Source organism: Myotis daubentonii, chromosome 18 (assembly GCF_963259705.1).
Source record: "Myotis daubentonii chromosome 18, mMyoDau2.1, whole genome shotgun sequence".
NCBI lineage: Eukaryota > Metazoa > Chordata > Mammalia > Chiroptera > Vespertilionidae > Myotis > Myotis daubentonii.
In genome coordinates this window covers 28,808,808-28,836,627 of record NC_081857.1, presented here as the reverse complement: position 1 = coordinate 28,836,627, position 27,820 = coordinate 28,808,808, and the positions used below count along the sequence as shown (strand labels likewise).

At 45.2% G+C, this 27,820-nt stretch overlaps 1 protein-coding gene, 1 long non-coding RNA gene and 1 other non-coding gene across 3 annotated transcripts in view; 2 read left to right on the top strand and 1 right to left on the bottom strand.

Moving 5' to 3' along the window:
• Nucleotides 1-22,826, top strand: part of DAP3 (death associated protein 3) — a 30,257-nt gene extending 7,431 nt beyond the window's left edge. Inside the window, 12 exon segments of the mRNA XM_059675166.1 lie at nucleotides 2,239-2,320; nucleotides 9,308-9,430; nucleotides 12,980-13,081; nucleotides 14,852-14,960; nucleotides 15,101-15,193; nucleotides 16,070-16,200; nucleotides 16,858-16,938; nucleotides 17,029-17,187; nucleotides 18,383-18,442; nucleotides 18,763-18,852; nucleotides 21,407-21,524; nucleotides 22,482-22,826. Of these exon segments, the coding sequence (XP_059531149.1) occupies nucleotides 2,239-2,320; nucleotides 9,308-9,430; nucleotides 12,980-13,081; nucleotides 14,852-14,960; nucleotides 15,101-15,193; nucleotides 16,070-16,200; nucleotides 16,858-16,938; nucleotides 17,029-17,187; nucleotides 18,383-18,442; nucleotides 18,763-18,852; nucleotides 21,407-21,524; nucleotides 22,482-22,567 (1,234 nt within the window). The 3' untranslated portion in view covers nucleotides 22,568-22,826.
• Nucleotides 76-27,646, bottom strand: LOC132221175 (uncharacterized). The gene is made up of 3 exons (XR_009449912.1): nucleotides 27,584-27,646; nucleotides 24,934-25,102; nucleotides 76-175 (listed from the first exon to the last, which is right to left on the bottom strand). It is a non-coding gene; the product is annotated as an uncharacterized LOC132221175 (long non-coding RNA).
• On the top strand, nucleotides 23,482-23,638 carry LOC132221422 (U1 spliceosomal RNA). Its single transcript, XR_009449974.1, has one exon. It is a non-coding gene; the product is annotated as a U1 spliceosomal RNA (small nuclear RNA).
• Nucleotides 27,647-27,820: the final 174 nt, after the last annotated feature.

Genomic DNA, 27,820 nt, shown 5'->3' with positions numbered 1-27,820 from the left:
AATTGTGATTTTGCAGCTCTTCCCATAAAGAGGTAAAATCTACTTCCCATCCTTTGAATCTGCAATAATATGTGACAGAAGACCATGCTGATTCTGAGCTAGGTTTGAAGAGGTCTTAAGTTATTTCAGGTCCCTTGGACCTCTGCCACTGCTATGACAAGTCCAGGATACACGGCTAGAGAATGAGAGACAGTGTAGAGCAGAGTCAGTCATCCCAGCGGAGGCCAACCTTGACCAGCCAGCCAACCTCTTTGGTGGTAAGACAGACATTGGTGTGCAGCCAAGAGTGAGAACCATGCACAGATGTCAATGGTCAAGGAAATTTCAACCCATTTAACTAACATGTCTTTTGGGTACCATTATACCAATTAAATATGCAGTACATATTTCTCCAAAACAAATATTCATGTACCCATTAGCTAGCATTAGAAAGAGATCATTACCAATTTCTCTGTCTGCCTTGCCCCAGTCTTATCTCTTTACTTTCTCTTTAAGAGTAAGCATTATTCCAAATGATGTGCTTATTCTCTTGCTTTTTCCTTTCAATTTTACTAAATATGTATATACTAGAGGCCCAGTGCACAAAATTCATGCACTCGAGGGGGAGGTCCCCCAGCCTGGCCTATGCCTTCTCACAGTGCGGGAGCCCCTCGATCGATTTCCCTAAAGAGGTAGGCCCCGCCCACCCACTGGGGCTCCTGGATGGATTGTCCCAAAGAGGTAGGCCAGAGCCGGGGGTCTCGCCTCCGCTGCTCCACATGCACGCAGCCCCGCCCACCTACCTACGCTCACCGCACACACAGCCTCCTGGTGATGGATTGTTACAGCATGAGGGCATCATGGCATGAGGACATGATGACCACATAGGCTTTTATTAGTATATAGTATAGATTCCCCAAGTGATGAATTAAGCTTTGTATGTTTGATTTCTTTAATCCTCACCCAAGGATATTTTTCCCATTGATCTTTAAAGAGAGTGGAAGGGAGGATGGAGAGAGAGAGAGAGAGACACATCAACTGGCTGCCTTCTACACGCCCCCAGACTGGGACCAAGGATTGAACCTGCAACCCAGGCATGTACCCTTGTCCAGGAATTAAACCCAAACGCGAGACCCTTCAGTCCAAGGGCCAACGCTCTAACCACTGAGTAACTGGTCAGGGCAAGCTGTTTTGAATTTTATATGTTCTATTGCTGTATATAATAGTTTTTACTCAATATTAGCTTTTTGTTTTGTTTTTTAATCCTCACTTCAGGATATGTGTTGTTTTTTTTAAATATATTTTATTGATTTTTTTACAGAGAGGAAGGGAGAGAGATAGTTAGAAACACTAATGAGAGAGAAACATCGATCAGCTGCCTCCTGCACACTCCCCACTGGGGATGTGCCCGCAACCAAGGTACATGCCCTTGACCGGAATTGAACCTGGGACCCTTGAGTCCGCAGGCCGACTCTCTATCCACTGAGCCAAACCAGTTAGGGCCAGGATATGTTTTTTATTGAAAGAGAAGAAGGGAGAGAAAGAGAAGTATTAATCCGTTGCCTCCCGCTTTTACCCAACTGGGAATCAAACCCACAACCTTTTTGGTATACAGGACAATGCTCCAACCTGGACTAATATTGTCCAGGGCTCAATATTAGTTTTTGAGAGTCATACATGTAATGCATGTCACTGCAATTTACTCTTTTTATTTCTGTATGGATTTCCATTGTATGACCATATCTCTGTTTACTCACTCTTCTACCAATGGACATTTGGGCTTTTCACAATTTTTGATAATGCTTCATATTCTATTACTAAGTCCATTGTTATAGATATTTTCCAGTGTACATGTATAAGTGTTTTTGTAGAATAAATACCAAAGAATAGAATACCTGGGTTTTCAGACTTGTACATTTTCAACTTCACAAGATGATGCCAAATTTGTTTTTTAAGATATTTGTATTTACTCTCTCATTGACAATGTATGAAAGTTCCTAGTGCTTCCTTCACGGCCTCTTTAACATTTGCTATTGTCTGATCTTTTCATTTTTCCCAAAATGGTGGTTGTGAATGATCTCATTGTGGTTGTTTTAATTTGTATTTCTCTGATTTGTAATGAGAATTCTCATGGGTTTACTATCCACCTGTATAAACTTTTCCGTGAAATGTCTGTCTGTGTCTTCTCATTTCTTATCTATTATAGGCATTCTTTATGTATTCAGGATACTAATCCATTGTGCAAATGTCTTTTCCCAGTTCTGGCCGACCTTTCCACTTCTTCAAGAGTGTGGGGACAATGCTGAAAGGAGTGACAAGACTTGTCTCCAGGGTCCATAAGGTGAGTCCTAACTGACTTCAATGCTTTGTACAAACTATCTGTAGGTGGACTTCTGTTTTTATATGGATTTACTATATCCAGAATTAAATGCTCTAGAGAACTTCAGCTGACTTTAATTTATAAGTTCACACTCAAAAGAACAGTTACAGTTCCATTTCCCTTCCCATTCACTTCACTCCCAGCTGCCCTAACAATCTTCAAGTAACAAGGTCTCCATAGAATAGTTCTGTTTGAGAATTTACCATGCCATAGGAGAAGTAACATTTTTTAAAAGATTGATTGCAGTTCTAACTTTTATTCGTATTCTCTAGTTGGATTATCATTTCTTAATAAAGTACTTAAAAGAAAAATATGTTGCCAGTTTAGACCCTAAGTATCTGATAGTTGAATAACATCATATATGAAAAAAACATTCTGTTGCTCTACTTCATTCTTTCATTTATTTAGCAAATAGTTTTCATTACTTTCCATATTGCAAGTACTGAGGATTTTCAGATTACTCATTTCACTAATGGTTACTATTTGTTGGGCATTCGTTATGTGCCAGGCACAGGGCTAATGTTTTACTTTTTTAGATGTCATAATAACCCAGGAACTAGATGATACCTTTGTTTCACAGGTGCAGAAATTGAGGATTAGAAAGGCAAAGTAAGAGGCTGTGAAATTGCAGAGCCCAGACTAGGTACCATGTCTGTCTGACTTCAAAGCCTGTGGCCTCAACCACTGTGCTATAGTGCATGTTATAGTCCATGCAATTTAGGATCTCAAAGTCAGTAGTGGAATCATGAACAAATGGTTGTTATAGTATGGTGCTGTTACTAAAGCACCCAGTAGGAGCACTTAACCTGGATTAGTAGGATCCAGAGGAAATCCTCCCAGAGCTGTATCCTGAAAAATGAGAACTGAGCCAGAAGGGCTTAGTCACTTCCATCTCATTGTTTAATTATTGCAGATTAGATTTCCTAGAAAAGCAGCCCTTCCTCCTATAGAATTCATCTTTTTTCCAGGGGTTTACCATAAACCTATGTACATCAAATGAAAATAAAAGCAAGGATCAACAGAGGAAGGATTCTGGTTTCAGCATTTAAAAAGCTACAATTTCTTCTTTAATAGCAGACAAGGAAGACAAGTCCAAAATGCAGAGATGTCTGAAGAAATTTTGTGCTTCACATAGATTGGTTTAGAGTAACTGTCTTGATTTGGCTCATGAATGCTATTCTTAACTGCATGATGTTCATTCTGGAACTGTGTAGAGGCTATTGTACTTATAGTTGTTTTCCCTGGAAGCAAGAGACTAGCTGGATGATGCCCTATATAATGCTGTGATAAGTAAGGAATCCATTTTGCTAGCTCTTAATTTGCTTCAAAAAGCAGTTAACAAAAGTCATAGAATTCTTGTAGAAATAGCACCACCTTGTGGTCCTTGAATATCTTAAATTTTCCACTTCACTACTTTTTAGAGATGGTACTTTCTCTCCAGTAGAATTGACACTGTCCTGTCAATAGTAGGGTATACTATTCATGTTGCTTTACTGAGGCAACAGACCCTGAATTCTCATTGGCTTAACACAACAAATGATGTTGTTTATCAAGATCTGTGCATGTGTTTTGTTTTTCCTGTTGCTGTATTTCCAGAGTGGTTTACAGGCACGTGTAGGAGGGGCTTGACATGGGATGAAGGTTCATCTTGGGATGCCACCTCAGCACGTAGGTTGCCGTGACAGGGGAAGAAAGAGGATTTATAGTCACGCTAAGCTGACTGACTAGAAAAGACACAAATTATATTCATGTAGAGCTCATTTACGAGAATTAATAAAATAACCCCAATTTGCACAGGAGGCTGGGAAATATAGAGAATTTGGATATTTGATAAACATTGGAATCTGCAATCCTCAGACAAAGTTGGAGCAACTCTGTTACTTTATATTAAATCTATAAGTGCTAGTTTAAGAGGTTTCTGTATGCAGTTGAGTTGAATTAGTGCAATTTATTTTCACTTAGCTAGATGCTTTACATACTCCCTGCTATATGTCTCCAATGAAAGATTCTTTATTCCAGAGCACAGTATGAAGTATTTGTGGTGTGTTACTTAGAGAAGGAAATACAAAGGTGAATAAAATCTGATCCATTCTCTTCCAAGTGTGTGTCCTAGAATGGAAGACAGACTTGTGTATAAGATAATCCTATCTAGTAAAAGAGAAACATGGTAATTGGCGTACGACCACTACCCTTCCCATTGGCTAATCAGGGCGATATGTAAATTAACTGCCAGCCAAGATGGCGGCCGGCAGCCAGGCAGCTTAAAACTAACATGAGGCTTGCTTGCTTCAGTGACGGAGGACTCCAACGTTCCCCGCCTGCCACTGCAGGCCTCTGAGCTGGCAGTTTGAAACATAGTTACAAAAATAGAAGCTAAACAAAACCCCAGAAACCAGCTTTCAGCTAGCTGGGATCTCAGACCTGGAGTTGACACAGAGTTTTGATTGTAGAACCTAAACAAATCAGATACCTGCTTTCAGGAGTGGAGGCCTAAAAGCTGGAGCCTCAGAGCTAAAGCTGGCTCAGAATAAAAAAAAGAAAAAAGAAAAAAAGGAGCAGTTGGGAGCTTCAGTCCCCCCCAGCCTGAAAACAGCCCTCAGCCTCTCACCCAGACTGGCCAGGCACCCCAGTGGGGACCCCCACCCTGAAGGGTGTGTGACCAGCTGCAAACAGCCATCATCCCCTCATCCAGGCTGACCAGGCACCCCAGTGAAGATCCCCACCCTGATCCGGGACACCCTTCAGGGCAAACCAGCTGGCCTCCACCCATGCACCAGGCCTCTATTCTATATAGGGTAAAAGGGTAATATGCCTCCCAGCACCGGGATCAACGGAGCTGAGAGGCCTCCCGGCACCGGGATCAGCATGACAGGGGGCAGCGCCCAAACCCCCTGATCACCCTGTGGCTCTGTGTGTGACAGGGGGCGGGGCCACAACCTCCCTATCGGCCCTGCTCTGTTCCTGACAGGGGAAGGCGCCCCAACCCCCTGATCGGCCCTGCTCTGTGCCTGATAGGGGGGAGCTCCCCAACCCCCTGATCGCCCTGCGGCTCTGTGCATGACAGGGGGTGGGGCCCCAACCCCCACCCCCACCCCACGGACCCTGCTCTGTGTGTGACGGGGTAGAGCCATAACCTCCCCATCAGCCCTGCCCTGAGTGTGAGAGTGGCGGCGCCCCAACCCCCTGATTGGCCCTGCTCTGTGCGTGACAGGGGAGAGCTCCCCAACCCCCTAATCGGCCCTACTCTGTGCATGACAGGGGGCAGCGCCCCAACTCCGATTGGCCCTGCTCTGTGCGTGACGGGGTAGTGCCACAACTTCCCCATCAACCCTGTCTTGAGTGTGACGGGGCGGTGCCCCAACCCCCCCAATCGGCCCTATCCTGAGCGTGACTGAGGGTGGCATCACAACCTCCCAATCCGCCCTGCTCTGTGCATGACAGGAGGCGGCGCCCCAACTCCCCAATCGGCCCTGCTCTGAGCCCGACCAGGGGCTGCACCTAGGGATTGGGCCTGCCCTCTGCCACCCGGGAGCAGGCCTAAGCCAGCAGGTCGTTATCTCCCGAGGGGTCCCAGACCGCGAGAGGGCACAGGCCGGGCTGAGGGACCCCCCCTCCCCCCCGAATGCACAAATTTTTGTGCACCGGGCCTCTAGTATATAATAAAAAGAATAGGTTTTGTAGTCAGACAAACCTGAATTTGAATTCTGGCTTCACCACCTGCCAACTCTGACCTTAGACAGGATTAATTTCCCTGAATCTTGGTTTCCCTCATCATAAAACATGATATTATACCTATCTTCTAGGATTCTTGGCTCAGAAATGTGTTTAAAACTCTGTATTGCCTCACATCTAACAAGTATTCAGTTAACAAAAGCCACGAATGCAGTTCAAGGCAGTGTAAAAATGCCATGGAAGCACTGGCCGGTGTGGCTCAGTTGGTTGAATGTTGTCTCTTATACAGGTCTGGTTGCTGGTTCAATTCCCAGTCAGGGCATGCAGGGGGCAGCCAATTGATGTTCCACTCTCACATCCATGTTTCTCTTTCTCCCTCTCTCTAAAAATCAATAAAAATACATATTTTTTTAAAGAACCTATTGCCCTGTCCAGTTTTTCTCAGTGGAGACCAAAGGGTCACAAGTTTGATTCCAGGTCAAGGGTACATACCTCAGTTGACGTTTCAATCCTCAGCTTGGGGGTTGTGCAGGAGGCAACCAGTCCATGTGTGTCTCTCACATCAATGTTTTCTCTCTCTCTCTCTCTCTCTCTCTCTCTCTCTCTTTGCACCCCTCCCTTTCACTCTCTTTAAAAATTAATGGGACAATATCCTTGGGTGAAAATTTTATATATATATATATATTTTTTTTTTTTTTAATGCCATGCAAGACAAAGTGCTATCAGCAGAGAGGGAAAATAATTACTTTTGACTGGAGGTATCTGGAAAAGCTTCACAGAGGTTGTGACATTTGAGATGAATCTTAAAGGAGGAGTAAGATTTCAATAGGGAGAGAGGGAAGTTGAAGTAGAATGAGCAGTATAGAAGTATCAAAGTGAATAACATGGTCATAGGCTAGAATATGGAGTTCATACAGGAATGAGACTAGAGCGGTCCATTGAAGTCATGGCCTTGATTACCATGCTAAGGACTTTGGGGCTTATTTTGGCATTAGTAGGAAACCAAACTTTTTATGTGTATGTGTATGTATGTGTGTGTGTGTGTGTGTGTGTGTGTGTGTATATATATATATATATATATATATATATATATATACATATATATATATTGATTTCAGAGAGGAAGGGAGAGGGAGAGTTAAAAACATCAGTGATGAGAGAGAACTATTGATTAGCTGCCTCCTGCACTCCCCCCACTGGGGATGGAGCCTGAAACCCAGGCATGTCCCCTTGACGGGAATCGAACCTGGGACCCTTCAGTCTGCAGGTCGATGCACTATCCACTGAGCCAAACCAGCTAGGGCAAAACGAAACTTTTTTATTAGAAGAAGGTTAAACTTACTATTTGGGAGGACAAGTCTTTTACACTATGAAAGATGAAGAATCAAAGATTTAGAGGTAAAGATAACCAATTAGAAAGTTGTTATTGATTTTAAGGTCTTTTTAAGTGGATGTAAGTGTTATGAGGGCTGGTACAAAAACAACACATTTTCTGCACTCATGAGGCTGCTTGGTAAGACTAAATAGAAATACAGGCAGTTTTTATGTTACCTGTTGATTTATCGGGTATCTTCCTTATTGCAGCCATCTTTCATATCTGCTTCTGCTGATTTCATATCCTAATCTTTCCCTTGTAACTGCCATCTTTTCACTCCTACATAAGCCTATTATCCTCAAACTCAGTTTGGGGGTTCTCCAGTTAGCATTTTGCCAGATTTGACTCCTGAATCATCCTCTCTCTGCACTCCATCCCCCCAATCCCTTCCCAGTTCAGAGGTTTCCACATGCAGTTCACTGAATTTAGCATTATCTTTTCACTTACCTAGATGCTTCCTCATTCTTTTATCAATAAAGGTTCTTTATTCCAGGACACAGCTGGCAAGAAAATTGTGGAGGGTATAATTATACCTACCAAATAGGAACATTGCACTAATCCCCTAATTACTGAAGTGACTACGATTACTGGACAGACAGCTGAGAATTGAACAGTACTAGCCACCATTCATCATTGTGGGCAAGAGCATTAAAAGAAGTTTCCTGCTTCAGGTTAATGGCTGTACTATGTTCCTGAACAATCTCTAATGGAATTATTTGTTTCCATTTGGGACAGAGCCCTGGTATCCTATATAATAAAAGCCTAATATGCCAAGTGTTCAGTCGTCCATTCAACCAATCAAAGCGTAATATGCTAATGATATGCTAAGGCCGCTCAACCACTCTCTATACATGTACTGATCATCAGGGGGCAGACACTCCAACCAGTAGGTTAGCTTGCTGCTGGGGTCCGGCCGATTGGGACTGAGTGAGATGGGCCAGACATGCCCTGGAGCCCTCCCGCAGTCCCTCCCTGGCTGGCCAACCTCCTGCGTCCCTCCCCGGCCCTGTTTGTGCACCAGTGGGGTCTCTTGGCCTGGCCTGCACCCTCTCTCAATCTGGGGGTGCACTGTCTGTCAGATAGTCCCATCTATATAATAAAAGCCTAAGCGACCGTTATGGTGGAACAATCAGAACGACCGGTCACTATGATGTGCACTGACCACCCAGGGGTAGACGCTCAATGCAGGAGCTGCCCCCTCGTGGTCAGTGTGCTCCCACAAGGGGAGCACCGCTCAGCCAGAAGCCAGGCTGTGCAAGTGCAGCAGCGATGGCAGGAGCCTCTCCTCCCTCCATTGCAGCTCTAAGGAGCAGCGAGCCAAACGGTAAGGAGCAAGGGTCCTGGACTGTGAAAGGGATGTCTGAGGGGTCCCGGACAGCAAGAGGGCACAGGCCAGGCTGAGGGCCCCGCCCCCACCCCCACCCCCTCCCCCCAGTGCATGAATTTCATGCACTGGGCCTCTAGTAGCAACATAAGCTGAAATAGATTCAGAGCCAGAGTAATGTGATTATACTTAGAGAATTACAATAAGTACAAGGATCCTCATTTTACATAAAAATAAAATGTATGTTAGTGGCATTTTTCCCTGTTGCAGATATTGCTTAAAAACTAAGTGTTGTAGCAAGCATAAACTTTACAATTACAAAACACTAGCCCTAACCAGTTTGGCTCAGTGGATAGAGCATCGGCTTAAGGACTGAAAGGTCCCAGGTTCGATTCCGGTCAAGGGCATGTACTTGGTTGTGGGCACATCCCCAGTAGGAGGTGTGCAGGAGGCAGCTGATCGATGTTTCTCTCTCATTGATGTTTCTAACTATCCCTCTCCCTTCCTCTCTGTAAAAAAAATCAATAAAATATATATTTTTTAAAATTACAAAACACTAACACGGTTTCTTTTCTAGTTGGACCCTGGACATGTTTTGCACCTGGGGACCCAGGCACCCCAGAGCCTTGCTGCTCACCTGGATAACCAGGTTTCATTTGAGAGTCCTAGAGCTATTTCCTGCACCAGTGAGAATGACCCGGTGAGTTGCTAATATGTATATGAATTTTTTTCAGTGCTTATAATCTCTGCTGCTGTCATTTTACATATCAAGAAAATGTACATGTAGTCAGACAATGCACCCAAGACAGCATTCTGGAACCCAGATCATCCCCATCCCCCTGTCTGGTATTATAACACTAGAGGCCCGGTGCACAAATTCATGCTCGGGTAGGGTACCTCAGCCTGGCTGATGATCGAGGCCTATCAGGGGGCCAACCAGGGAGGGGAGGGGTTGCAGGAGGTTGGCTAAGGGAGCGCACTGACCACCGGGGGGCAGCTCCTGTGTTGAATATCTGCCCCCTGGTGGTCAGTGCACATCATAGCAATTGGTTGACCAGTCGTTCTGGTCGTACCAGTAGTTTAGCTGTAGCAGTCTCTTAGGCTTTTATATCTACACTAATAAAAGACAAAGATGCAAATTGACCATACTTTTGCTATGCTCTAAGCCACACCCACCAGCCAATCAGAGCAACTATATGCAAATTAACCCAACCTAGATGGCGGCCAGCAGCCACAGAGCTGGAGCAAGCAGGAAGCTTGATTGCCCCGGCTATGGAGGAAGCCAAGCTTCCCGCCTGCTTTGAGCTGGCTGTAGACTCCACTTATTGGCAACAAAGTTTCAATTATAGAAGACAAATAAATCCCAGATACCTGCCTCCAGCCAGCCTCCACTGAGAGCTTGGGTGGCTGGGGACCGTGGCCAGCCTGCAAATAGCCATCAGCCCCTCACCCAGGATGGCCACACCCTCATGTGGTGAGAGTCCCCACTGGGGGGCTTAGCCAGCCTGAAAATGGCCTTCAGCCCCTCACCCAGACTGGCCAGGCGCCTCAGCGGGGACCTCCCACCCTGAGGTGGCTGTGGCCAGCCTGCAAATGACCTTCAGCCCCTCACCCAGACTGGCCAGGCACCCCAGTGGGGATCCCCACCCTGAAGGGGCTGTGGCCAGCCTGCAAACAGCCATCACCCACTCACCCAGGCTGGCCACACCCTCATGGGGTAAGAGTCCCTGCTGGGGGGCTTGGCCAGCCTGCACACAGCCATCAGTCCCTCACCCAGGCTAGCCAGGCACCCCAGCAGGGAACCCCATCCTGAAGGGGCTGTGGCCAGCCTGCAAACGGCCCTCAGCCCCTAACCCAGGATGGCCAGGCACCCCAGGGGGGACCCCCACCCTGAAGGGGCTGTGGCCAGCCTGCAAACAGCCATCAGCCCCTCACCCAGGCTGGCCAGGCACCCCAGTGGGGATCCCCACCCTGAAGGGGCTGTGGCCAGCCTGCAAACAGCCATCAGCCACTCACCCAGGCTGGCCACACCCTCATGGGGTGAGGGTCCCTGCTGGGGGGCTTGGCAAGCCTGCAAACAGCCATCACCCACTCACCCAGACAGGCCAGGCACCCCAGTGGGACCCCCCCACCCTGAAAGGGGTGTGGCCAGCCTGAAAACGGCCCTCAGCCCCTCACCCAGGCTGGCCAGGCACCCCAGCGGGACCCCCACCCTGATCCGGGACACCCTTCAGGGCAAACAGGCCGGCCCCCACCCATGCACCAGGCCTCTATCCTATATAATAAAAGGGTAATATGCAAACTGACACTAACAGCAGAAAGACTGGGAATGACTGGTCACTATGACACACACTGACCACCAGGGGGCAGACGCTAAATGCAGGAGCTGCCCTCTGGTGGTCAGTGCGCTCCCACAGGTGGAGCTCTGTTCAGCCACAAGCCAGGCTGACGGCTGCCAGTACAGCGGTGGTGGTGGGAGCCTCTCCCGCCTCAGCAGCAGTTTTAAGGATGTCCGACTGCAGCTTAGGCCTGCTCCCCACTGGCAAGTGGACATTCCCTGAGGGCTCCCGGGCTGCCAGAGGGATGTCTGACTGCCAGCTTAGGCCCAATCCCCCAGGGAGCGGGCTTAAGCCAGCAGGTGGTCATCCCCCTGAGGGGTCCCACACTGTGAGAGGGCACAGGCTGGGCTGAGGGACCCCTCTCCCCCTGAGTGCACAAATTTTTGTGCACCAGGCCTCTAGTATATAGATAAAACACTTAGGCAGGTCAGTCCACATTTGTTCTCATTTAATCCTGCCATTGAATTCATTTTATGCCAAGGATTTTGCTGGGGATAGAGCAGGCACATAGTAAATACTTAAGTCAATTCCTCAGAAGTTAAATTTAGCAGATATTATTGATCTTACTGTATGACGGGTTGACAAACATTTTCCATAAAGGACCAGATAGTAAAATTTTAAGCTTATGATCCACAGTGGTCTCTGTCACAACTGTTTAGTTCTGTTATAAACAAATGGAAATGGATATGTTCCAATAAAACTTTATTTTAAAAATGATAGTCAACCATAGTATAGACTGGTATGCAAAATTCTAAAGAAGTCAACTTAACTTGTCCAAGATCACAGCAGAACAGTTACAGAACCTAGTTTTCCTAATAACCCAGCCGTGGGCAAACTACGGCCTGCGGGCCGGATCCGGCCTGTTTGAAATGAATAAAACTAAAAGAAAAAAAAGACCGTACCCTTTTATGTAATAATGTTTACTTTGAATTTATATTAGTTCACACAAACACTCCATCCATGCTTTTGTTCCGGCCCTCCGGTCCAGTTTAAGAACCCATTGTGGCCCTCGAGTCAAAAAGTTTGCCCACTCCTGTAATAACCCATCTGGGACTATTTTCTATCTGTTTTTCTAAGTGGATTTCCTAGTTCTAGAGAAGGAAGTAACTTGACTTGTGGAGAAGAGCTGCATTTAAAATGAAGTTTGTCAGCAGAAGCTAGGATTACAGTGGTATCCAGTGTTGTATTTTCTGCTTCAGATCCCATTAGACTAGATGTTGATTTTTTTTTTTCTCCTTCCCCAGCATTATTGCTGCCTCTCATAAATGAAGTTAGTTGTAAGGTCTGTGATTCAATGTGAAGAAAACCAATAGCTTTTGTTTGTTTGTTTGTTTTCCTACTCTCTGAGTTTCCCCATCTTAACATATGCTTCTGTGCATGTGGGAGGAAAAAAAATAATTCATTACCCAAAACACTATCTCAGCAGGGTATGTTTTATTTATATCTCCAGTGTTCACCTACTTTCAAAAGCACAAAATGAAATAGAATAAGTGAATGAAATCATCAAAGTGCCTTTCCCTGTGAATATAGTCTCTTCATCTGCCAATTCCTCTAGAGTTTCTATGGAAACAGCAGCATGCAGATGATCTTGTCACATGACTGGATCATCTCTATACACAGCACAGAAGAATCCAGATGGCAAGAATTGTCACTGCTACCTCCACATCTAGGGTTTACGTTGCTGGGCAACTGGTTTCATCCTTCAGGCCAACCCCAGCTGTATATACACACTGGATTTGGGTACAACAACTAGCATATTTTTTATTTAAGATAAGAAATGAAAGATATGCTTTTCAATTCTGAGAGATGAATGTTTCTTCAGTATTGTCTATCAGGCCCTTTCCACTTTTCAAAGACTTTGTCACTTTGTCTACAGCCCCATTATATCTGTTTGCATTTTTATTTCATAGGCCAAGCATGAGGAGAAGCATGAGGGTCAGCACTACAACTTACCCCTCCAGGATATGAAGACTATATTCCCCCATGGCCTGCCTCCTCGATATGCAATGCAGGTGCTCAGAACAGGGGAGGGAATTGGAGGGAGCCCAGAACACAAGCTGTTCATAGCAAAGTGATGTGATGAAATGAATAGAAAACTATAAAAAAATGAAACTTGAATCTTAAAACAATAGATGAATTCATCTTTTGTTAATGGTGCTATTACTTTAAGCCAATGTTTATCTGTGTTTAACTGATTAAAATCCTTTTTGGGGGCAGGCAAAATATTCTTTTTTTTTTTAACGCTCACACAAGGATATTTTTCCATTGATTTTTAGAGAAAGTGGAAGAGAGAGGGAAAGACAGAGAGAAATATCAGTGTTAGAGAAACACATTGGTTGGTTGCCTCCTGCATAAGTCCCAACCAGATCCCAGGCCAGGAAGGAACCTACAACCAAGGTACATGCCCTTGACCAGAACTGAACTGGGGACCCTTCAGTCTGCAAGACGATGCCCTACTGAGCCAAACTGACTAGGGCCAAAATATTCTTAAATAAATAAACAATATTCTGCTATTTTCCTTACCTAACAGGTTTTGGGAAATTTGAATATTTAAATAGTTGTTTAAAAAAATGGATTTAATATTTCTTTAGAAAAGTATCATGAAAATAGTGAATATGCTATAGAAAAACAAAATTATAATGTATTCCTAAGACATGTAGAAATTATGTTTGGATTAGATGTATCATGTTCTTCAATTTCACAGATTTTCAGAAAATTCTAGATTTATGGTCATAACTTAAACCCAAAGAGTTGCTTGGGTTGTGTTGTAGCCAATAAAGAATTCATGATCACACTGGCTGGTGTGGTTCAGTGGTTGGAGTGTCAGCCCTCACACCCAAGGGTCTTTCTTGGGTTTGATTCCCAGTCAAGGGCATATACATGGGTTGCAGGTTCCATCCCTGGCCCTGGTTGGGTTGTGTTCGGGAGGCAACCTATCGATGTGTGTCTCACATCGATGTTTCTCTCTCCCTCTCCCTCTCTCCATCCCTCCCTTCCACTTCTAAAAAAAATTTAATGGAAAATATATTCTGGGGTGAGGATTTACCAGAAAAAAAAAAAATCATGAATAACTGCAAGCATATTTTGTTGACATGATTGGTTCTTTTTGCTAACTCCTGCTGAATTATTTTCAGCCTCAGAAATTATTCCTTGTTGTTGTTGTTAATCCTGACTGAGGATATTTTTTTCCATTGACTTTTTAAAAACATATTTTTATTGATTTCAGAGAGGAAGGGAGATGGGGAGAGCTATAGAAAGAAACATCAATGATGAGAGAAAATCATTGATCAGCTGCCTCTTGCACGCCCCCTACTGGGGATGGAACCTGCTACCTGGGCATATGCCCTGATTGGGAATCAGATGGTGAGCTCCTGATTCATAGGTCAACACTTAACCACTGAGCCATGCTAGAGGTAGCATTAAGTAGCATTTTATATGCTTTTAGTATTTACATCAACCCTAAGTGGAATACCTACCGGTAGTTATGTTGTGTGATGTCTGTATTATTTGTAGATTTCAATTAACTGATGCAATATCTGTACTTCATAACAGATACAATCAAAAGCTGACTCTTACGTTAGTTGGTGTGAGATCATGTGTTTCAGTTTTTAGCTTAATTATCATATACGGATATATTTTCAAAATCAGAATCAACTCAACCCCTCCTAACTGCATAAATTAAAAATATACAATTTGTTGCTATATTAGACTCAGTGTGCATACCAAGAACAGGTTAGAAGTTCCACACCTACTCTCTCCTTTCTCCTTCCCTGTTTTATTAGATGAAGACATTCAATGAAGCTTGCCTGATGGTAAGGAAACCAGCCCTAGAGCTTCTGCATTACCTGAAAAACACCAATTTTGCTCATCCAGCTGTACGATACGTTCTGTGTATCCTTTCCTGCCTACATGGGCTGTCTTAAGCCAGTGCTTTCCTCCCTCAAATGGGAGAAAAGAAGAAATGCAAGTGTACTCTTTGTTAGCAGAAGTGTTCCTTCTGGTAATGTTTTCTTTAACAGCAAGTGCTTTAGATGGGGAAAAAGGAACAGGAAAAACACTCAGTCTTTGCCATATTATTCATTTCTGTGCAAAACAGGACTGGCTGATACTGCATATTCCAGATGGTAAGAACTTCTATCTTCACTGTACGGGTTTGTTATCCTGTTGCTGTGGGAGCGTTGTGGCTTTAACTTTCGGACAGGGCTCTCTGATGGCTACAGGAGAGGCCTTTGCTCCAGGTACAGAATCATCTAAACTACTTCACAATTTCTTCATATTACTGACAAGCAAGGTGCAAGGTGAAGTAAATGCAACAAGAAGAAATTCAGCTGCCTGGCCAGCGTGGGTCACTGGTTGACTCATGCACCAGGAGGTCACGTGCCCTGGATGCACACTCAGTACCCAGCAGGGGGCCTGCAGGAGGCAGCCCATTGATGTTGATGTTTCTCTCTCGTCCATGTTTCTGTCTACCTCTCTCTCTAAAATCAATAAAAACCTATTTTTTAAAAAGAAGAAGAAATTCAGCTGAAAGCTTCCTGGAACCTTTTGATAATAAGAATGAACTACTTTGGCCCAGCAGTCCTCACTTTGGTATGTGATGCCCAAGAGCATAAACTCCCACCTTAGAGGTCATCACAGGCATTATGGCCATCATATCCAGAGAAACTGACATGGTACTGGTAATCAGCATTCTGGAGCTTAAAAACTTAAACTCTCATTCTTTGTACATATCCTTCCTTGTTGTGTATGTGCATCCACATTCTATGACTATCTTTAGAAACTACCAGGAAGCTGAGGTGACCATTAATTCACTTGGAATGCCTTGTGTGTTGAGTAATGATAATGTTTAATCTAAAATAAACCTTGGAAACAAGGCTTTAAGAAATATATAGGACACTAAAGTCATTCCCCATGACTTACAGTCAATAGAGTATTTTGTGTTGTATACAGTTAATTCCTGCCTACTTTGTTCTCTGTGCCCCTCACCCCCCTTTTTGTAGCTCATCTTTGGGTGAAAGACTGCCGGGATCTTCTGCAGTCCTCCTACAACAAACAGCGCTTTGATCAACCTTTAGAGGCTTCGGTCTGGCTGAAGAATTTCAAAACTACAAATGAGCGTTTCTTGAGTCAGGTGATTAGACTCCCAGAAGTTTGGTGCTGGCCATTCTTTAAATAGATTTTATCTCCTTTGTGCCCCAAGTACCAGTAGACTGGAGAACTAGTATCATGGTTGAGATAACTATACCATTTTCTACTTCTTGCATATATAGTATTTTACTCACAGTGAGCTCACAATCTGAAACTCATTCCCATAGAGCCATCAATCAGTAGGCTGTTCTCATCTTGTGGGTAGCAAATTGAAGTTCAAATTAATTAACTGACTTTTTCAAGGTCACAGGCTCAGATTCTCAAAAGCATATTCTAACTACATAATTTTCTACAGATAAAATCTTTTTTGGAACCAGAAATGTATTGGTAAAATTACTCTTTACTCTAGTAATTCTTGAATATGATCTCTAGGCCAGAGGTTTTCAAACCTAGATATTTAGAATCATCTAGGAGCCTATTAAAAATGTAGGTGTCAAGGTCTTATCCTGGACCTTTATAGTCAGAATCGTGTGTGTGTGTGTGTGTGTGTGTGTGTGTGTGTGTGTGTGTGTGTGTGTTTAAGTTTCAGGCAGAAATGGGCTAGATAGCATTCACTTCCATACTGAGATAGACCTCTTATAGGGCTTGAAAAATAGATTTAAGCTGATTCCTAATAACACAACCTTTTGTTTGGCTTTAGATAAAAATTCAAGAGAAGTATGTCTGGAATAAGCGAGAAAGCATTGAGAAAGGCAGTTCTCTGGGAGAAGTAGTTGAACAGGTAAAAAAAAAGATACTGTGTACTGTGCGATACCAGAGAAGGCCTCTTACAGACAGGCTGGACTGTAAGCCACTCTCCCTTTTGCTACAGGGTATAACACGGGTGAGGAACGCCACGGACGCCGTTGGGATTGTGCTCAAAGAGCTAAAGAGGCAAAGTTCTTTGGGTATTTTTCACCTCCTGGTGGCAGTGGATGGAGTCAATGCTCTCTGGGGAAGGACCACGCTGAAAAGAGAAGATAAAAGTCCAGTAGGAAAACTGACTTTCTCTGCTCTGGTTTCTCTGGTTTCTGGTGCCACATTATATATAGTCTGGGCATAGTAGACATACAATATATTTTCTTGCCTAGGAATATTTGAATTAGATGTATAGTGAAAATAGCATCAAAAGGAGCTGATACAGCCCTGGCCGGTTTGGCTCAGTTGATTGAGCACCATCCTGTACACCAAAACGTGGTGGATTTGATTCCCAGCCAGGCACATACCAGGTTGTGAGTTTGAGCCCCAGTCTGGGCAAGTACAGGAGGCAACAAATTGATGTTTCTTTCTCTCTCTCCCACCTCTTCTCTCTAAAGTCAATTTTTTAAAAAATATATTTTATTGATTTTTTATAGAGAGTTAGAAACATCGATGAGCGAGAAACATTGATCTGCCGCCTCCTGCACACCCCCCACTGGGGATGTGCCCGCAAGCAAGGTACATGCCCTTGACCGGAATCGAACCCTGGACCCTTTGGTCCGCAGGCCGACGCTCTATCCACTGAGCCAAACCAATCAGGGCTAAAGTCAATTTTTTTAGAGGATGATACCAAGTTCCACTATCCATTGAAAACTAAGGGAGAGTATTTTGTTTTTTTAAAAATATATTTTATTGATTTTTTTACAGAGAGGGAGGGAGAGAGAGAGAGAGTTAGAAACATCGATGAGAGAGAAACATCGATCAGCCGCCTCCTGCACACCCCCTACTGGGGATGTGCCTGCAACCAAGGTACATGCCCTTGACTGGAATCGAACCTGGGACCTTTCAGTCCGCAGGCCGACGCTCTATCCACTGAGCAAACCGTCTAGGGAAGGGACAGTATTTGAAAAGAGCATGACAACAGAAGCTACTAGTACAGTTTTTTTCTTTCTATTCTCTTTTCAAAATGAGGCTATGTGGTGTAAAAAGAGATCAGAAGTATCTTGGGGGTATTTGGAGACAGTGGGTGTTTTCGCCCTTGGGGACTGTTTTTAAACTCCAGAAGCACAGCAGTTTTAGGGCCAACAGCTCTGTAGCTTATCTCAGAGGCTTATCTTCAGCCTCTACTATGCTTACGTAGTAATTGAAGGTTTTTTAGTCATTATCAATTACTAGTAATTTGTCTCAGTGAAGCATCCAGGCAAAAGCAAGTAATGGCCTCTTTCTGCTCCCACCTCTTCCTCCCCTGCACACTGACCAATGTGCAGATCGCCGCAGAGGAACTAGCACTTATTCACAACCTGAGGAAGATGGTGAAAAATGACTGGGTGAGTGATATGATGCCTAACACATTTCAGAGAGAAATGTATTTTCATTTCAAAGATCTTCCACTATGTCATTCCTAGCACTTTGCAGTCTCTAATTTTATGGACAGAACGTTCTTTTATCTCATTTAATTCCCATAACTGTACCAATTTTAAAATCTATATATTTGGTTTCTAATCTTTCCATTTAACTGGAGTAAGCTTATTCAAAACCATTTTATTTAAATATTGGTGTAATTACTTTGCTTACAATTGTTCAAAGTGTTTTTAGATCTTCTATCTGTTTTAGCTTTTTCTAATTGTCTTTTTCTCCTTTCTTTCAGAATGGAGGTGCCATTGTGATGACTTTGAGCCAGACTGGGTCTCTTTTTAAGCCCCGGAAAGCCTATCTGCCCCAGGAACTGCTGGGAAAGGTCAAACCATTGAAAAACTTGTTTCCCTTAGATAGTCATTCTGTCTAAAGACATCTTTTTCTCTTTTTTTACATAATTTCAGACTTGGATAAAAATTATATTCCTGTATGACTTCACCCAAATTCCTAAAATGTTAACATTAATCATATTTGCTTTATTCTTCTTCCTCTTCATTCATTTTTTTCTGAATATGTGGCAGTAACCTGAGGATGCCTCTTTTTTTTTTTTTTTTTTTTTTTTTTTTTTTTTAAATATATTTTATTGATTTTTTACAGAGAGGAAGAAGGGAGAGAGATAGAGAGCCAGAAACATCGATGAGAGAGAAACATCGATCAGCTGCCTCCTGCACATCCCCCACTGGGGATATGCTTGCAACCCAGGTACATGCCCTTGCCCGGAATCGAACCCGGGACCCTTCAGTCCACAGGCCGACGCTCTATCCACTGAGCCAAACCGGTTTCAGCAGAGGATGCCTCTTTATTTAAAAATCATGTGTCCTTCTTAAAACCAAAGATATCTTTTTTAAAAAAATATATTTTTATTGATTTTTTACAGAGAGGAAGGGAGAGATAGAGAGTTAGAAACATCGATGAGAGAGAAACATCGATCAGCTGCCTCCTGCACATCTCCTACTGGGGATGTGCCCGCAACCCAGGTACATGCCCTTGACCAGAATTGAACCTGGGACCTTTCAGTCCGCAGGCCGACGCTCTATCCACTGAGCCAAACCGGTTTCGGCCAAAGATATCTTAATATATAACCAAAGCACAGCTGTCAAAATCAGAAAGTTGACATCGATATAATACTGTTAACCTAACCTATGCAACTTATTCTGGTTTTGACAGAATATCCCAATATTCTTTACAGAAAAAAGAGGGTCTTGGGCAGTGTGTTACACTCAGTTGTCATGTGTCTTTAGTCTCCTTTAACCTGGGACAGTTCCTCAGTCTTTGTCTTCTATAATCTTAATATTTTTATTTCTTTTCTTTTTTTCTTTTTTTAAAAATATATTTTATTGATTTTTTACAAAGAGGAAGGGAGAGGGATAGAGAGTTAGAAACATCAATGGGAGAGAAACATCGATCAGCTGCCTCCCGCACACCCCCCACTGGGGATGCACCCGCAACCAAGGCACATGTCCCTGACCGGAATTGAACCCGGGACCCTTCAGTCCACAGGCCGACGCTCTATCCACTGAGCCAAACCGATTAGGGCAATATTTTTATTTCTGAAGAATGCATGCCAGTTATCTTAGGGGTTATTTTATGAAGTTGTCTGATGTTTTTCTCCTGATTATATGTGATATTAGAAGGGATGTGTGCTCTTAGTGCATAATATTAGGAGGCACATGAAACCTGTTTCTCCTACTACTAGCAATGTTAACTTTGAACACATAGTTAAGGTGGCATCCATTTGGTTTCTCCTCAGTGAAGTTGTTATTTTACTTTTATAGTGAATAAATAACCTTGTGGATGTATATTTTGAGACTAGGTAAATATCCTGTTACTCCTCAAATTTCTCCTTACTAGTTTTAGTACTCATTGGTGATTCTTCCTAAATTAGTTATCATGATAATAGCAAAATAGATACGTTCTAGTTCCATCATTTCCTCTAAATGTATCAGTTGGCTTTCTATTATATGTAAGAGTTTTCCTTTCTACCTTATATATTTATTTATTTCAGTACAGACATGTGGATTCTTAATTTTTACTACCATTATTTATTTCGATGCTTAAATTTGGCCAGTAGGTGCCCCTTTAAGCTTACCCTGGATGCATATGTGCTACTAATAACACCCAGTTAAAGGAACCTTCTAGACCATGGTTGGGCAATGTTAATACCCACCATTTCTAAGCCATGGAAAACTGATAGAGAAGAATTTATTTTCAAGATGAATTCATGCCCTGGCTGGTTTGGCTAAGTGGATACAGCATCGGCCTACAGACCAGAAGGTCCAGGGTTTGATTCTAGTCAAGGGCACATGCACGGGTTGCGGGCTCGATCCCCAGCTGGGGGCGTGTAGGAGGCAACCGATCGATGATTCTCTCTCATCATTGATGTTTCTAGCTAACTCTCCCCTCTTCCTTCCTCTCTGAAGTCAATAAAAATATTTTTTTAATTGAATTTCTAATGAGGTCAACATAGAACACAGTTGCCTGCAACAGCCACACACACACACAGGCAACATGAACCAGAAGGAAAAGAGATTATCTTTAAAAGAGTATGTGTGGCCAAAAGCACTACCTAGTGCAGTGATGGCAAACCTTTTGAGCTCGGCGTGTCAGCATTTTGAAAAACCCTAACTTAACTCTGGTGCCGTGTCACATATAGAAATTTTTTGATATTTGCAACCATAGTAAAACAAAGATTGATATTTCTGATATTTATTTTATATATTTAAATGCCATTTAACAAAGAAAAATCAACTAAAAAACTGAGTTCACGTGTCACCTCTGACACGCGTGTCATAGGTTCGCCATCACTGACCTAGTGCGTACAGGCCCTTTGTGTGTCACTTAACAATTACTATATCTTTATCCTTTTTCTTTTCCAGGAAGGATTTGATGCCTTGGATCCCTTTATTCCTATCCTGGTTGGCAACTATAACCCAAAAGAATTTGAAAGTTGTATTCAGTATTATTTGGAAAACAGTTGGCTTCAACATGAGAAAGGTCAGTTGTTTAATTTTTTCTATAAGGACTTTATCTGTCAGGAAGAGCCCCACTGTCAAAACCTTGACCTCTTCTTCCCTCAAGAGTAGTGTGTTATTTGTATTTCATCTTTATTCCCTTTATCTTGACTTCTTCCTGGCTGATCACATGATACAGAAGGGGGGCAGGGGTAAGGTTTAATTTACAAAAGACATTATATCTCTCCCAAAATTCTCAGAGTAGTCTACAATAAAATGCTCATGCTAAGAGAGGAGGCCAAGCCAAGCCCAGTCACTTGGTTCAGGTTGCTGGCCACACTCTAATTGTTGCATTTTTCTTTCTTTGTTTTTTTATCTTTTTTGTTCATTGTTGCATTTATTCATCATTCAACAAACTTCAGTTGACTCATATGCTAGGACACCCACAGAATAGTTGACTGTGTAAGAGACTAAACCCCGCCGCCCCATCAAACCAAATCTTTGCTCTATCTGTCCTAGTCTTGTACATGAGAGCATTCGGGCTGTTCTTTTTATCCTTGCCCTCGGCTTGAGGACAGGGAGGAGGAGGAGGATATAGAGGAAAAGCCAAGGCTGTTCTATCGATAGGTCATAGAGAATTAGCTGTAACTGGAATATGTTACTAAAGGAAAGAGCATAAAGCAGCTGCAACATGATGGGTTGGGAAGCACAATGGAGAGATTTGGGGAGGTTGGGAGATTTGACCATGTCCTAAAGTCCAGAAGATAATCTTGGAATAATGGGAAAGATGAATGCCAGACTGGAAGAATAGAGACAGAAAGAGAAAATGTGCATAGAAAATATAATCATTTATTAGGATGAAGGATCTAGCAGTGAGGTCTCTGGGAGTGCTGATGACATCAGAATGTAATCTAGATAATGTAGCCTCTGCAGAATTCTCTGGGTGTAACTTAATACTTCAGGAGAAAACTGCCAGTTATCTGTGCTTGACTCCATTCAGCTCACACGGAAGAAGGTAAAAAGGAGCTGCTGTTCCTAAGCAATGGGAATCCTGGGCAGCTGGAGCGGCTGTGTGCCTACCTCTAGGCGATGGCCACAACCTGCATGGAAGGCAATGGACATCACAGGCCCAGTCAGATGGGACGTCCCACAGCACACACACAGCTCATGAGACTGGGCAGTACTGCAAATCAACTCCCAACTTGGCTGAAATGGGTTCCTTGTAAAGTGACTATAATGGCAATAAGACATCCTCTTGTTCCTGAAACTAATATCAGTTTATTATATATGGTTTTCACATTTTAATTGTGCCTCTTTTCCTAAAAATTAAATTATCTTTCTTAAAGTGTTGTGTTAGATCTATACGATGGGAAGAGTCTTCAGATTGGCCAAATTTTACACTTTTATCGGTGGTCCTTGAGAACCTTACTGACACTCCACCTGAATCCGGCAGCTTTGTGCAGTACAGCCCCTTTATACAGGCTCCCAAAAGAATTAAGTAGTAAACCCCGACAGAATGCATTGTGTGTAATTCACTTGTCCTTAATGCATATAGAGTAGTACTAGCTGTGTACCATCTTTGGGAGATTTGAGAAATAATTACTCAAATAAGTTTCAATAGAGTTAAATTGTCTGACCATACCCAGGTTTTTGGTATAGAGTCAGAGTTTTGAGTCACAAATCTACCACTTAATCACTATCTGACTTAGGGTCTCTTACCCTATTTCCTTCTTTGACTTCACCTTATCTCTATTTCACTACATAAGGCCACTCTACCAAGTACAGGAGACAGCATTTCTACCTAATACATTGAAACAAACAAAGCCAAACTGACAAGACTAACAAATAGTTCCTAAATTTAAAAACAGGAGAAAACTTGAGAAAAAGAACTAAATGAAATGGAAGCAAGCAAATGATCAGATAGAGAGTTCAAAATACAGGTATAAGGATGTTCCAGGACTTTAGTGAGCCCTTCAGTAGCATAAAAAAAAAGACATGGAATACCTATCTAGCAGGAGGGAGACCATGATCACAAGGGGGTTTTCCCAAGGTGAGGATACACTGCATTCCAGATGTGCTGACCCCGTGATTTCCCCAAATGTGGGAAACTCGGCTGCATAATTTGTGGTAGTGGGGACTGCATTTGCGTTCTCCCCCGAAAAATAAAGGCATGGAGCCCTAGCCCCAGTGGGCTCAATAGTTAGTGTTGGCCCATGCACCAAATGGTCAAGGGTTCAATTCCCAGTAAAGGGCATGTACCTTGCAGGTTTGATTCCTAGCCCCAATCAGGGTGCCTCTGGGAGGCAACCAATTAATGTGTGTCTCTCACATCGATGTTTTTCTCCCTCCCCACCTCTCCTCTTCCCTCCCACTCTCAAAATCAATAGAAAAAATATCCTCAGGTGAGGATTAACAAAAAAGTAATTTTTTAAAAAGGACATAGAAACCACAAAAAAAGAATCAGATGAAGGATACACTAATGGAAATGAATAAATGATCACGGGGCCAGGTGTGTGTATGTGGGGGGGGAGCAGAGTGCACACCCAGTGTCTGCCCCCTCTGCCTAAGGCAGTGGATCTCAACCTTCCTAATGCCGCACCCCTTTAATACAGTTCCTCATGTTGTGGTAACCCCCAACCATAAAATTATTTTCGTTGCTACTTCATAACTGTAATGTTGCTACTGTTATGAATCGTCATGTAAATATCTGATATGCAGGATGTATTTTCATTGTTACAAATTGAACATAAAGCAGTGATTAATCACAAAAACAATATGTAATTATATATATGTTTTCCGATAGTCTTAGGCGACCCCTGTGAAAGGGTCGTAGTTCCACCGGGGTTGCGACCCACAGGTTGATAACCGCTGGCCTAAGGGGTCAACTCTCAGGGCCCTACCACACCTGTTTGAGGACCCGGGGCTGCAGGCAGGACCTGGGGAACTGGTGACCGGCCGGGCCGGGCTCAGCAGGTCCCTGGGGCTGCAGGGGAGCGCTGAGGGTGCCTGTGCTGAATGGGGGCCCAGGGGATGAGGGATGCCACCACGGAGGTGGGGGGGCATCGGGCACTTGGACCAGGAGGCCCCAGGCAGAGCCACGGCTCAGAGCGAATGCAGGCAGTCTGCTGGTTTGCAGACCCCGAATCAATTTCATTTCGAGGTAAAACAAAATCTGCCAGGAGAGGCAGGCAGCGGAAGCCAGACGGGGAAATCATGGCACTTTGTAATCTCAGCCACAGACGGCGAGGGGAGGGGGGTGTTCCCCACGCAGGGCCCTCGCCCCAGTGCAGCGGGACTCCGCCAAGGTTACCGGCTGGGAGGGACCTTGGGACAGAGAGCAGCCGCCCGGAGGCATTGGTGCGGTGATCCCCCGTGTCCGGCCCCCTGTCTGCTGGGGGTGAGTGGGGGGCTGAGGGGAAGGGTGAAGCCCATCAGAGCAAATGGCCGCTTACCCAGAGGTCACAGGTCAAGGAGACAGAGGCTCTGGGCGGCCCAGGGTCCATTTCCAGCTCCGTCCTTTTACTGCTGTGCACCCTCCAAGGAAGAAGCCACTCGCCCTCTCTGTGCCGCAGTAGCTTCACCTGTGCAATGGGCGCGTGAGCAGGGGCGGGGCCACGTGATCTGCCGGAAGTGAACACAGTGTGGGGTTATGTTAGGAAGGACGAGGGGGCACCTGAAGATGGAGGAGAGGCCACATGAAGACGAGCGGCGATTGAAGGGATGGGGCCAGGAGCCCCAGGAGCCCCCAGAAGCTGACCAGGCAGGAAGGACCCTGCCCTGGAGCCCTCCGAGGGAGCACAGCCCTGGACGCCCTGATTTCAGATTCTGGCACCCAGATGGGGACAGCACTTGTTCCTGTTGGTTTAGGCCAGTCTGTAGTCATCTGAGCTGCAGCCTCAGGAGGGGCTTTTATTTTATTTTATTTTTTATTGATTTCGGAGAGGAAGAGGCAGATAGAGAAACATCAATGATGAGAGAGAACCACTGACTGGCTGCCTCCTGCAAGCCCCTCACTGGGGATTGAGCCCTGGCATGTGCCTTTGACTAGAATTGAACCTGGGACCCTTTAGTCCGCAGGCCGACACTATCCACCGAGCCAAACCAGCTAGGGCTCCTTTTGGGGCTTTGACCTGGTTCTGGGAACAGCTGAGCCCTGTGCTCCATGGCAGGGGAGACCCCCCAGCCCCCACCCCAGACTTCTCACTGCAGGGCTCACAGGGAGATCATCCCTGTGTCTGTGCCTGGGCCCTGTCTCCTGCTCCCTGGCGCTCCTCCGCAGCGACAGTGCAGTGGGCACACCAGGCAGGCTGCTTGGTGGGAGGGCAGGCCACGTGGCTCAGGGACTCTCCGCTGCCTTGCCCAGCCCCCGCTGCAGGATGATGCAGGGCACTTCCCAGCCCCGCCCTTACCTCCCTCCAGGGCTTTCCCCTAAGGCAGCGGTTCTCAACCTGTGGGTCACGACCCCTTTGGGGGTCGAACGACCCTCTCACAGGGGTCGCCTAAGACCATCAGAAAACACATATATAATTACATATTGTTTTTGTGATTAATCACTATGCTTTAATTATGTTCAATTTGTAACAATGAAATTGGGGGTCACCACAACACGAGGAACTGTATTAAAGGGTCGCGGCATTAGGAAGGTTGGGTACCACGGCCCTAAGGAGTCCCGCCTGGGCCTAGGCCTGGGCTTCCTGGAGCACCTGGGTTGACAGGAGCCCACAACTGGGTTGCCGTGCCCATATTCTAGATGTCAAGACTGAGGCTCAGAGAGGGGGAGCAGAGGTCCCTACCCCCAGCCCACCTCCCCCTCAACTCAGCCCAGCTCACAGGTGGCTCCCCCAGCTGCCTCCCGGTTGCCATGGTGTCAGAGGAGGGGGAGGAGGAGATGATGATGATGAGGGGGGCACCTTTAAGGTGGTTTCTGAGAAGCAATCCCCGAACACACACCAGCTGGCCCCTCCTTGCTCACTCCCTCTCTCCAATGTCAAAGCATCCATTTGTGCAGCTGGGCCCGGGCCTCTTCCTAGCCGGGAGCAAAGGAGGTCAAGAAGGCAGAGGGCCCAGGGAGTGGGTTCTGGGACCCCAACCTCACCCAGCAGATTTCCTGGACCCGGACTCCATCGCCCTCCCACAGTTCCCAGACCAGGCGAGCTCCTTCCTGCCTCCCTGCCTTCCCGCATGCAGTTTCCTCCACCTGGAAAGCCCTTCCTCAGCCTTCAGGTCCCAGCGGCTTTAACTCCACTGGAGAACCTCCCCTGAGTCCCCAGGGGCTCCCCCTGCATCCTGCACCCACCGGGGTCACAGCCCTTTTCTTGATGATGCTCCCATGGGCGGTGAGGTCTTGGGGATGATGCAGGGCTTTGCCTTTGTAGCCCAGCGCCTGGCACAGACAGGTGCTCAGTAAAGCAAGAAGGAAGGAGGGAGGGAGGGAGGCAAAGGGAGCAAAGAAACACCTCTGGTTGGATTGGAGGGGATCTGGACTGTGAGCACCGGGCACAGGGCTGGGCACGGAGCAAAGCCCACCCCCTTCCTGCCACTTGAGCCTGGGCTCCAGCACCTTCTGCCTCACCCCATTTGGAGCCGGCTCAGGGGTCCTCTCTACACCCACAGGCCTGTGTCTGTTGTCCCTTTGGAGGCAAGGTAATCACACCAGGATGCAGGCGTGCACTTGACTCCATAAGGAGCTCCGTGTGTTGGGGAGAATTGGGAGAAAGGCCTCCATTCTCAGAAATCCAGGGCCAGGCAAGCTGGCAAGGGCCTGAGGGCTGACCTTGAGCAGGGGACTTCAAAGGGTTTTCACACTGAGTACTTTCTGCAAACAAGGCCTTACCTGATGGCCATGACATAAAACATGGAAACCAAGCTGCTTGGGGCGAAGTGGTGCATGTTGAGGGCGCCTGGGAGAGGGGACAGACAGATAAAGATAGTTCACAGGGTTAAGGCTGTGACTTTTTGAGCGGAAGAAAGGGGTGCGTGGGAAGCTTTAGGGGAGCACCTTTTCCATCAAGTTTTTAGTTTTGCCTGAAGCAGAATTACCCCGAGAGAAGAGACAAACGCTGCAAGAGCAGTAAGACGTAGGTGAACCCCGACAATCCCCACCTGAGCAGCAAAGACCACCGCACCAAGAACGCGCCAGCAAGGGGCGGAGGCTCGGGCGCTACAACTTCCGGCGTGGGCCCCACCCCTTGGCAACCACAAGGAAGTAGGATAGTCCACGACAGGAAGAGGCGGGAATGATGAGCGGTGTCTCTAAAGCCCAATGAATCGTTCCTCCTGTGGAAAAAGACGTATTTGTGGACCAATAGGGCTCAGAGGATGAGGCCCCGCCTACAAGCC